This window comes from Antechinus flavipes, chromosome 2 (genome assembly GCF_016432865.1).
Source record: "Antechinus flavipes isolate AdamAnt ecotype Samford, QLD, Australia chromosome 2, AdamAnt_v2, whole genome shotgun sequence".
In the NCBI taxonomy this organism is placed as follows: Eukaryota; Metazoa; Chordata; class Mammalia; order Dasyuromorphia; family Dasyuridae; genus Antechinus; species Antechinus flavipes.
In genome coordinates, this window is record NC_067399.1 from 461,803,126 (window position 1) to 461,815,797 (window position 12,672).

The 12,672-nt window shown below is 34.5% G+C and overlaps 1 protein-coding gene across 8 annotated transcripts in view; it reads right to left on the reverse strand.

The window, feature by feature from the left end:
- The window catches only part of CDK5RAP2 (CDK5 regulatory subunit associated protein 2), a 150,531-nt gene that overhangs the window by 103,862 nt on the left and 33,997 nt on the right, over window positions 1-12,672 (reverse strand). For all 8 annotated transcript variants that reach the window (XR_007950880.1, XM_051979527.1, XM_051979528.1 and 5 more), the window contains 5 exons: window positions 7,649-7,725; window positions 6,011-6,134; window positions 4,574-4,728; window positions 2,268-2,430; window positions 1,275-1,328 (listed from right to left, as the gene is read on the reverse strand). Coding sequence is in view for 7 of the 8 variants with exons in the window: in XM_051979527.1 (XP_051835487.1) it covers window positions 1,275-1,328; window positions 2,268-2,430; window positions 4,574-4,728; window positions 6,011-6,134; window positions 7,649-7,725 (573 nt within the window). In the remaining variant the exon portion in view is untranslated. The remainder of the gene's footprint in view (window positions 1-1,274; window positions 1,329-2,267; window positions 2,431-4,573; window positions 4,729-6,010; window positions 6,135-7,648; window positions 7,726-12,672) is intronic.

Genomic DNA, 12,672 nt, shown 5'->3' on the forward strand with positions numbered 1-12,672 from the left:
CCCAAACATCCTATCATACTATGTAGCAGCTCAAACTTCTAAGAAGTTCTTATAATAAATTCAGATTTACTTCCCTGCCCCTCCTTCGATCTCCTCTCTCTGCCTGATTCTTCACTCTAGAGCAATGGAATGGAAATCTAAGGGAGGAAAGTATAATGTCCTCAGGATCAGTCAGAGTCAGGATCAATCAAAGTCTTTGGTCTTTAGGAGGAGCAGTGAAGGAGGCAACAAGCTGCCACACAGCTTGCCAAAGATGAATCCTGGACTCTGGAGTCTGAAATTCTCTCTCCTCAGTGTGCTACAGCAGAGAGGTTCTGATCCTCTCCTTCAGCCCTTCAATCCTTGCTTCTAATTACCTCAAGACAATACATTCAGCAAGCACCAATCATGAGGAGAGCCATCATATCACTCTATGTTTATAGAACTATTATCACACTTTGAATAGGTAATTAGCCTTAAAGTGCTCTGCTGTCTAAGATTCAAATACATCTTTCAGAGTTTCAGCCCGCTACAGTAAAGGATGGATTTGGAGGCAAAAGTTGAAAGTCCAAATCTGAGCTCTACTACTTACCACTTGTTTGATCTTAGGCAATCTTACAAAATTTCTTTGGATCTCAGATCCCTTATCTCTAAAATGAGGGACTGGCCCACTGATCTCCAATGACCACCAGTGCATACATAGTACACTGCCTAGCTCAGAGTCTCTTTCAACTCCAAATCTATGATCCCAAGATCCTCCCTATATTTAAAAACAATATATCATCAAGACAGCCATCGTCAAGCCATATCAATGGCACATAATGTTTAGACTTACTATCAGGAAGATCTGAATTTAAATATCACTTCAGGTTAACTTAACCTTTGTGTCAGTTTTCCTCAACTATAAAAAAGAGATAATATCATCTATATCACAGGGTTGGTATAAAGACCAAATAAGATAATATTTGCAAAGTTCTATGTGAAACAAATTAGGCACTTAATAAATCTTTTCCCCATTCTTTTCCATCCCCCTACTTCAGTCTTCTCTTAACAAAATAACTTCATTTTCTTCAGTTACTTTTCATGACATGGTTTCAAATCCCCTTATCACCATCCTAGATATCTTTAGTTTATCAATATCTTCTCTAAAACATAGTACCTAAAAAATGACTACAATAGTCTGGTCATGGGAAACTACAATGGATTTGATCAAATTTTAACTTAGTCATTTATATTTAGAATAGGAAATAAGGCATTAATAAGTTTATGAATCTAAATATATGATTTAAACATACCAGAATTTTCTTTTCAAAGCAATTTCTTTCATTTCTAAGTTCCATTTGAATAGCCTAACAAAACAAAATAAACATTAATTTATTAACATTTATATATTAATATAAAAGAAAAAGAAAAAGGCTCTAAAAATATTTCCCCATAAGTATTCTCCTTAAACATCATAATCAATTAGAACAAAGCTCCATATATTTAATTTACAACATTTCATTTGGAACAAAGCATAGAAAAAGTGAGCTGACACAAAGAACCAGGCATGACATGAAGTGATCACTGATCATGGTTTATTCAGCTCTGGTGGGTATAAATAAAAAGACAGATGAAAGACTGTGAGGAATGCAAAAGTGAGTTCAAGGGAAAAACTTAAAAGTAACTAATCATGGGAACAATATTGTAAACCATTAAAATTCCAGACTAAATCTAACCGATAATGCTAAAAACATACAATTGTTAGTTAGAACAATGGCCTTTCTTAATATAGAAACAGAAAATTCAAATAAATATTACTGATAATCACCTAATATATTGTGACTTATATGAAGCCTCCATTGTAAAAGAACAGAAGGTCATAGCTAAGATTTGAACTTTCCAAGTTACTATTTTTATGAGACTTATTTTTGCACTAAATCTTCTAATGCTTCTGATAAAGGATATCTGCTTCTCACTGCAACGTTGGAATTGTCAAGAATAGACCACATTTTTACTGTAGGAAATCAGAGAGGAGAGAAAACTTGAAAATACTCCTCCATGTTAATTCATTAATAGGTAATTCAACAAGTAATATTAGGGCTACCTGTTCTTTCATATACTTAATACAAATATATATAATTTTTAACAATTCCAGCATGCTATGACAGTACTCATTTTTGCTACCTAACCACTGACAAGTAGCTGGCTGCATTTGTTTATTCGTGTTTATACATAAAATATGGAAGATGTATATGCATCCTCCATGGAAGAACCAGGAATGCTAATTAAAATGCCCACTGCCTCACCTCTATCTCTAATTCCTTTTCTTCCCTGAAAGCAGCAGTAAGATCTCTGAGTTTTCCAGATGACGACTTCTCATCAGGAGATCCCATTTGAGATTTTGCCTCTTCAAGTTCCTGAATTAAAGCATCTTTTTTCTTCAAAGTCAGTCTCAAATCCTCTATCAGTCTAAAAAAGAACGAGATGTAAATAAATATTATTTTAATATTATACTTAGCCCAATGGGACAAAAGTAACTAAGAAAAAAGCCCATGTTAACTATGACAATGCATCTCTAAACAGTAATGAAAGAATACCCATTCTTTAACACAATGTTAGTACTAGAAAAGAAAAGAGCCTTGAGCTCAGATTTCATCACCCGGGAGAACTCCAAGGTGAAGAAAATCCCTCTCCCAATACAGGTCAGCACCTTCTTGGTGCTAAGATAATCTTAGAGAGCTGTCTGAACAACCAGATGGTCAGTGCCTTGTACAAGCTCACTCACAGCGTTGGTCAGTGGTGGGACTTGAACCCAGGGTAGCTCTCTCGCACTGTGGCATGCCACTTCTCTCCTAAGTACTACAGAGAACTTCTCAATATAAAACCTTAGAGCTGAAAGGGATATTTGGAACACAGGATGCTGGAGCCACTAAGGACTTTGGGCAATATTCAGTCCTGCCCCAATATATGAGGCCCATGGAGCTGAAGTCATTTACTCAATGTTACAAAGCAGCTGTTTCTCGCTTACAGGACTGTGCTCTCAGCCTTAGGCGACTTTGCATGAAAAAAGTTATGACTCTGACCCCTCAATCAAGCATTCCTAATAAAACAAAGTGGCAGCCCTCTGCCTACTTTATCACCGTGATCCCCAAACTATAAAGCTTAAGGATCTCATGAAGGACAATTACCCTAGTCTGAGCATATCATCTCCTCTCACAAAACAGAAGAGACCCAGGCCTGTCTCCACAAAAGGACTCCACAGTGATCACAAGGCTGATCACCTTATATATATGTGGAAATTTCTAAGTGGAACAAAAGAAAACCAACATGTTCAGTAGTTGAAATAAATCACCCCAAAAATGCAGAACAGGCAAGTTAGAACAGGGATGGGCATATTCAAATCCAAACATCTTGCCTTTGGTCCAACAGTCAGCTTATTCCTTAGTCACATGTCACCCCAGGGAGCTAGGACAGCATAATGGGAAGAAGTCAGAAGAACTGGACTCAAGTCCTAGTTCTGCCATATCCTAACTGGATAACCTTGAAGAAAGCCTTTAGAACAGCCTAATCCTCAGTTTTTCATCTGTAAAATGGGGAAAATACTCATACAACTTAGCTCACAGGGATGTCATAAAAATAAAATAAGCTGATGTGTGCAAAGTAGTTTCTAAATGTAAAGCCATCTATATATGGCAAAAATTATTATTCTGTTCTAAACCACATGAAAATTAGAAGGAACTGCTCACCTTACCAACAGGTAAAAAGAAATTGGAAGCAAAAGCACTCCTAGACCAAAAATGAGAGCAGCCAAGCTTCCAAAATTTTTACTTAATAGTGAACAATTACTTGTTTAAATACTCAACAACCACAATTCCAAATATCTAGAAAGTAATAACACAGAAGCAAAAAAAAAAAAAAAAAGTCTATAGAAATTAAGACAGATATCAGAGAGTCCATGTAGCATAGTTCATACATAAGATCCTTGGATTTTCCTCAAATCCAAGAGATATTCAGAGCATATTAGACTAAAATACAACACATTTCAAATAAGCTTGATTATATTAGCCTTAGTCCACAGATTAAGAACAATTAAAAGGGAGGTTGGTGTTGCTAAAAGCAAATATACTTAGGTCACCAAAAGAAATTACATCTGTGAGCAACAGAAGACAGATAAACTACAAAGAGCAGACAAGAACTTAAAAAGCACAGCAAACTGAGAGCATCTAGTATAAAAGCAGATTTTATTAAAGGAAACATCATAAATAAATGAACTTCCAAGATAACCACAGTTTTCAGTACCAAAGCTTTCTTAAAACTGCTTTAGCAGCTTACTAAGTGCCCCAACAGTACCAGAGAATTATAACCCCATGCAATTACTGGTAGGAGTAAGAATTCCATAAAAGGTAAAGGATGCACACTGTACTTTAAGAATGCTCAAGGGAAATGACATCTGTTTCCAAAATTTTTCCAACTAAAATAGTTACAAATAATAAAGTTTTGACACTCATTGGAAAACATCAGTTAGCAGGGAAATTTTTAGTGTACAATGCCTCCTTTCCTACTGCTGCCAGATAAATGAAGTATTATGATACTAGAGTGATAAAGGTCAGACCTGTCTTTGTCTTCCTCAGATAGGGCCTCCTCCATATCTCCCTGCTGTACCGTCTTCAGAGATGAAAGTTTTTCTTCCAAACCCATTCTGAGAACCTTTTCCTTCTCTGCCATTGCAAAGGCCTTTTCCACTTCTGCCTGGGCTGCTTTGACGTCCTAGAGTTAAATTAAATGCATCCAATGTGATTTTTCAATTCAATTGGAAACATTTTGAAAGGAAATTGGATTAAAATATAAATATTTATGACTTCTTCTCCAGCAGTTCTCCCTCCCTGAATTGTACTATATACACAGTGAGAATTGGTAATAAATACATTTGCCAGCCATTTTTTCCATTACCTCTTATATATTGAAGAGTTATAAGCATTTCCAAAGGAAAAGACTCAATTAACTCACAAAGAGCTTTTCCTAATTTTTTCTAAATCAAATCAATATTTACAATTTCAACGAAAATGAAATGCTCCCCACAATACTGCATATTTATAAATAAATTCCAAACAAGAACCACACAGTAATTCACATACAGATTTCACTCCTTCATAGTAACTAGAAACTAGAAAATCTGAACCTACATTTTCTAAATCTCTGCAGTGATTTAAGTGGTGATAAATGCAACATATACCTCCCCTGAAAGCTCAAGGAAGTCAGTAGGAAAATTATTTGTATCATCAAAGGAAAAAACTCTAAGCCTAGATCTGTAACACAGAAGTACACATCAGTGTTAATCAAAATGTCTTGCAAGTGAATTGGATCTCAGAGTTGCTTAGGTAAAGTTCTGTGCAATGTTCTTTGCTATTTATATATGTGTACACACACACACACACACACACACACACACATATCTATAATGTTATCATATTATTGCTTGCCCAAATAGGGTTTTGCCTCATGATCTCAAAGATAATGGTGTTTATATAAAATTATTTCTAAATCTATATTGAGAACTATACTGCTCAGTCTGAATAAAGGAAAGGACCACCTCCTTCCATTCCAGTACAGGCCTAATATTTTAAGTGTTAGGAAGCCATATAGAAAACATCTAAGATCTGAAGTCAAAAGACTTGTGTGTAAATCAAGGCTCTTGCCACCTAATCTTCTCACACACTTAAAAAGAATCATTTGTTCTGGCAGTGTAAACAATAGGAAAACGAAATACTTTAAGAATTTGATAGTGTAAGGTTTATTTAAAATGGAGAAATATTTAAGTCTGTGATATAATCATTTCCTATCAAGTAGTAGAAATTGAATCTGTAGATGGAAGGAACTCTTAGAGAAAATCTAGCCCACCGATAAGGAAGCTCATTTCAAACAATATTCAAGTCCCAGTCATTACTAAAAAATGAGCATCTTAAGCAAAAGTTACAAAATAATACCAGACTCTTCACTCTCCCTAAAGGCTCTAAGAAAACTGTACTATTCCTCCAAGGTTTACACTTGCCTCTTCTAGATGGAATATTTTTCTTGTTAGGTGGTCTTCAACTTGCTGCATCTTTTTGTGAGCATCCTCTTTCACACGCTGAATTTCTGAACCACCCCCTTCTGCCAGGCTTTCAACCGCTTTGCTGCAAAGACACAGAAAAAGTATGAACACCGAGGAAAAGATGGGTCTAATTTTGACCATGAATAAGCAGACTGAAGACATGAGGTATTGACAAACACTTTTCTAATGAAAGACATACAAGCTTATTTTGTAACTGGAAGAGAGGGTGACTGAGCCAAAACCAATAAAAATAAATCTGGAGAAATTAAAGGAGGTTTAATGCAGCATATTCTGTCAACTCATAGGAAAAGAATTTTAAACACAGCATATCGATCTATTTGAGACAAGAGATTGTGCAAGCAAAACAAAATCAGCCTGCCTACACCCTATAGTTATGTGTTGTTAAAAACACAAAATGCCAAAGTTATTATGTCTAAAACACTAGGATTATGTTTTGTTTGATTAATGGTGAATGAGAATTGTACACCAAAGCCATGACTCTGTGATTCCAAAGCTAAATCCTTATTTCTTTTAAAGAAAAATTATGCTAATTCTGAAGATTCCTTAAAAATCCCCCCTTACCCTTCCACCAAAGTTTGGGTTTATAGCAAACATAATAATAAAGGAAATATATCTAAATTCTTTCTGATACCTATCTCCTATTTCCTAATGGCTAAATTTTCAAGAAACATAAACTTAACACAGAGAAGATAGAATCAAGAAATCAGAAAAATGAATTCTACTCATGGTTGTCATTACTAGCTATGTGACTATAATCAATTGATTTCACCCCAGTCCCTTATAGTTTCCTACCAATAACAACATAATAGGAATATTATGAGTCCACTGTTTTGTAAACTTTAAAGGACTAAATAAATAAGCTATCATTATCTAATTCAAACTTCATCTAATGCAGAAATTCCTTCATTTCTTTTATAAATACTGGTTCTTCTGTACCACTTTTTAGATTTTTACCATAGATTTTTACCATTCTGTCTTGCTGCTTATGGTTGTCTTTCTGCACCCCAGAGCATATTAAATTCTTTGAGGGCAAGGCCTATTTATTTTGTCTTTGTATCTCCAGAATTAACAATTACCTGGCACATAGTAGTTATTTTTAATAAATATTTGCTGAATGACTGATTGGCATCTTCTGATAGGTTCAAAATTATAGAAGCACATCATTTTATGATCACATAAAACCCGAGAGATCAACTACCCTATACTATCCCTTCACTTCACTAATGGGAAAACTAGGCATCAAAGAAGCATACACATCACCTCCAAAAGCAAAGAAACAGAGTCTAATCAAATCCCAGGTCCAACTCTCAACCTTGTGGCATACTCGGTAAACTTGGAGTCTCTTCTGTTAGAGGGAGCTTTCCACCATTAATTACCACATTTTACACTAAAGGAGACTGTACTTCAAAGGTAAATGATGCATTTTCATATATGTAAGCTTGGTTGAGCACACATTGGTTAATATGCTACATAAAAAACATCAAAATATGAGGTTTTATTCATCTTCTTGGCCAGGATTTTTATGCTAAAATTACCGAAAAGGTTACAAAGTTTTATATATGAGGCAGTACTTACGAGGCTTTGATGAGGAGATACTCCCTCTCCTGCAATTCACGTTTCAGGCTTTCCAGCTCCACTTTCAACTCAATGTTCTTCAAGATATATTTCAGAGAAAAAGGGTACATTGTAAAATTACAAGAAAATACAAAAAAATCCATTCAATAAACAATGTTTCAAGTCCATATTCACTTTGCATTGCTAATAATAGGCAAAAAGCACACTCAAAATCTCATTAGCCTAAGCACACACTAGAAAGGGAATTTATTGAAGATACTATTAAAAAAAAAAAAAAAAGAAAGAAAGAAAGTTTGGAAATTCCTCCATCTCAGAATAATCACATAAATTTTTCAGGCTTCCAAAAACCCAAAGCATTTAAACATCACCATATAAATGTCATTCAAGTAAAGTTGATTTAAAAATTGTTTGCCCTTTGCCAAGTAAATTTATAGGCAATTCTGCAGTTTGTTTTTACCATTCCAAAGCAATTACTTCTGGTTGTTTACAATTCTGCATATGGTGGTCACAGACGTGGGAATGTATTTAAGCATATAAAAAAAAGCCAGTGAGAAGAAGAGAAAAATAATGAATTCTAATCTATTACTTTAACAGATCCCATTACAGAATACAAACACAAGAAAAACATACAATGATGTGATATGATTGATTAGCAATGAACATGGATATTCCACCCATTTTTCTTTGTTCATTAGTAAATCAAAATGACCTGATTCAAATGAGATGTACAACTCTCAGCAAAAGAGGAAAATTTGGAAAAATCAATGAGCTAAATAAATAGAAAATATAGCAATGTACACCACTGATAATATATATAGCCTTAGGCATAATACCTGAAGCATTAAAAATGATGGCTTAACAAAGAACTGGAGAACATTATGAAAGGCAAAATGAATCATTTTGATTTCATTAAATTAAAATGTCTTTGCACAGACAAAACTAATGCAGCCAAGATTAGAAGGGAAGCAGAAAGCTGGAGGGGGGAGGGCATTATACCCAATGTTTCCAACAAAGGCCTCATTTCCTAAATATATGGAAAACCAAACCAAACTTATAAGGATATGTCATTCCCTAATTGATAAATGGTCAAAAGATATAAACAGACAATTTTCAGATGAAGAAATTAATGCCATTTCTAGTCATATAAAAAATTCTTTAAATCACTATTGATTAGAAAAATACAAATTAAGACAACTCTGAGGTACCATCTCATATCTCTTATGAGGCTAAGATGACAGGAAACAATGATAAATGGGACACTAAAGATTGTTGGTGGACTTATGAAATGATTTAATCATTCTGGAGAACAATTTGGAACTATGGTCAAAGGGCTATAAAACTGTGCATACCCTTTGATCCAGCAGTCTCACTACTGGGTCTGTACCCCAAATTGATCACAAAAGAGGAAAAAGATCCCACATGCGCAAAAAATGTTTGTAAAAACTCTTTTTGTAGTGGCAAGGAACTAGAAATTAAGTGGATACCCTTCAGTTGGGGAATGGATGAATAAGTTATGGTATATAAATTTAATGGAATATTATTGTTCTATAAAAAATAATAAGCAAGATGATTTCAGAAAAGCCTGGAAAGAATTACATGAACTGATCCTGAGTGAACTGAGCAGAACCAGGAGAACATTGTACACAGTAACATTATTATATGGAAATGACCAACAGGATGATTTCAGAGAGGCCTAGAGAAACTTATATGAACTGATGCTAAGTGGGATGAGCAGAACCAGGAGATCATTGTACATGGCAACAAGACTATATGTTGATCAATTCTGATAGATGTCTCTCCTCAACAGTGAATTGATTCAGACCAATTCCAATTGTTTAGTGATATGAAAGCCATATACACTCAGAGACAGGCCTGCGGGAACTGAGTGTAGACTACCATATAGCTCTCTGTTGATGATTGCTTGCATTTTTGTTTTCCTTCTCAGGTTTTTTGTTTTCTTTATAGATCCAATTTTTCTTGTGTAGCAAGATAACTGTATGGATATGTATACATAGCCATTTAACATATATTTTAACATGTATTAGAATACCTGCCATGTAGGGGAGGGGATGGGGGAAAGGAGGGGAAAATTTGGAACAGAAGGTTTTGCAAGGGTCAGTGTTAAAAATTACCCATCCATATGTTTTTTATAAATAAAAACCTATAATAAAAAAAAAAAACACTATTATATGATGATCAACTGTGATGGAGCTGGATCTTCTCAATAATGTGGTGATTCAAGGAAATTCCAATAGAATTGGGATGGAAAATAAGAGAGAACTATAGAGACTGAATATGGATCAAAGCATAGTATTTTCATTTATTTTTGTTTGTTTTTTCTTTCTCTTGGTTTTTTTTTTTTTCCCTCACTTTTGGTCTGATTTTTCTTGCACAACATGACAAATATGGAAATATGTTTAAAAGGACTGCACATATTTAATCTATATCAGAATGTTGCTGTCTGGAAAAAATAATGATGAATGTTGGAGGGGATGCGGGAAAACTGGGACACTGATGCATTGCTGGTGGAATTGTGAATGAATCCAACCATTTTGGAGAACAATCTGGAATTATGTCCAAAAAGTTATCAAATTGTGCATACCCTTTGATCCAGCAGTGTTTCCATTGGGCTTATATCCCAAAGAGATACTAAAAAAGGGAAAGGGACCTGTATGTGCCAAAATGTTTGTGGCAGCCCTGTTTGTAGTGGCTAGAAACTGGAAATTGAATGGATTCTCCATCAATTGGAGAATGGCTGGGTAAATTGTGGTATATGAATGTTATGGAATATTATTGTTCTGTAAGAAATGACCAGCAGGATGAATACAGAGAGGACTGGCGAGACTTACATGAACTGATGCTAAGTGAAATGAGCAGAATCAGGAGATCATTATACACTTCGACAACAATATTGTTTGAGGATGTATTCTGATGGAAGTGGATTTCTTTGACAAAGAGACCTATCTCAGTTTCAATTGATAAATGATGGTCAGAAGCAGCTACATCCAAAGAAAAAACACTGGGAAATGAATGTGAACTATTTGCATTTTTGTTTTTCTTCCCGGGTTATTTTTACCTTCTGAATCCAATTCTTCCTGTGCAACAAGAGAACTGTTTCGGTTCTGCAAACATATATTGTATCTAGGATATACTGCAACATATCTAACATATATAGGACTGCTTGCCATCTAGGGGAGGGGGTGGAGGGAGGGAGGGGAAAAATCGGAACAGAAACGAGTGCAAGGGATAATGTTGTAAAAAAATTACCCTGGCATGGATTCTATCAATATAAAGTTATTATAAAATAAAATAAAATATTAAAAAAAAAAAAAAAGAATGTTGCTGTCTTGAGGAGGGGGAAGATAAAAGATGGAGAGAGAAAAATTTGGAACACAAAATCTTACAAATGAATGTTGAAAACTATCTTTACATTTATTTGGAAAAATAAAATGCTTTTGAAAATTAAAAAAAAAAAAAAAGAAAGAAAGAAAAAGAATGATGGTTTAACAAAATGGCTTCGTGAGACAGTGAGATCCTTAACAAAAAAAGCATAAACTAAAGTGACCATTTGGCAAAGATGTTGTAGAGGAGAAACATGCTTCAAGAAGGAAATGGGCCAGATAATCATTAAGACTCTAACTTGTAAGATTCTATATAACTATTATATAGCGCACACAGAAAATTCCTATATATAACTAACATTTTCTTTAAGTGAAAAAAATTTTTTGCACTTTGCCCACTTCTATCTAGGGAGACCTATTCCCACTGCCAAAAAATGGTTTGACTTGATAATGAAAAAATAATTATATTGCTCTACTCACATTATAATATGACTAATCGATTAATTAGCAAACCCTCACCTGAAAAGGCCTCTATGATTCCCAATCCAACTTTATAATCTTATCAAAGTTTTATTTGATAATTTTGATGATATAAAATTACTGAAGAGAATTTTCACAAGATTTCTACTTCTTATAACTTTGCCATCTTGTTTCAGGGGCTTTTCCCCTGTTCCCTCCATCAGAACTTTCTACTTTACCCTCTGTTTTCCATCTGTGGGGATTTTAATTCTAAAACAATTATCAACTGATCTTTCATCTCCCTAAATCTTTCTCTCACTTCCTACCTCACAGAGTTATTGCAAGGATCAAGCAAGATAATATTTATAAAGCACTCGGCAAAGTGCCACATAGCAGGCACTTTATAAATGCTTGTTCTTCGTTTTCCTGCGTCTTTTGCCCAGTCTTAAGTCGCTGCCCACAGTGATATATTCAAGAAAATCTTGAAAAATTTAAGATTATCTCTTTAACATGTGCATGATGGTTTCATTATAAGGGCATCAGAAAGTTCTTCCTCCTCCCTGGATACAGCATGACATTACAAGAAACATAAGGATATCTGTATTGTGTAGTAGAAAGAACATAGATTTAGAATCAGAGAATTATTGTACTTGGAGTTGGAAAGACCCTTAGAAATCATTTTGAATAATAAACCAAGACAATTCCAAAAGACCCATAATGAAAAATTCTATCCAACCCAAGAGAGAAAATTGATCATCTCTGAGTGCATATTGAAGCACACTTTTTTTAGAGCTATTTTTATTGTTTTTTGTGTATGCATTTTCTTTTATATTGCCAATATGGAAATGTCTTGAGATTCACATGTAATAAGGTATAATCAATGCCTTCTCAAAGTGTGAAGGAAGGGTAATCTGAAGGGAAAGAATTTAAAACTCAAAATTTTTTTAAATGAATGTTAAAATTTTTATATATAATTGGGGAATATGGGACAGGAGAAAGGAAAGAATGAAAGAAGAAAGAAAGGGAGGAAAAAAGAGAGGAAGGAAAGAAGTCAGAAAGGAATCTTCTAGTCCAATTCTCTTATTTTAAAGGAAACTGAGGTCCAAGGAGGAGAGTGAAAGGCCAAGTGTCAAACAAGGAGCAACAGAATTGGAACTCAAATCTAAATCCTTTGACTAAAATTAAGTCTTCTTTCACTTCATGCCAAAATTTATGCTCATGACT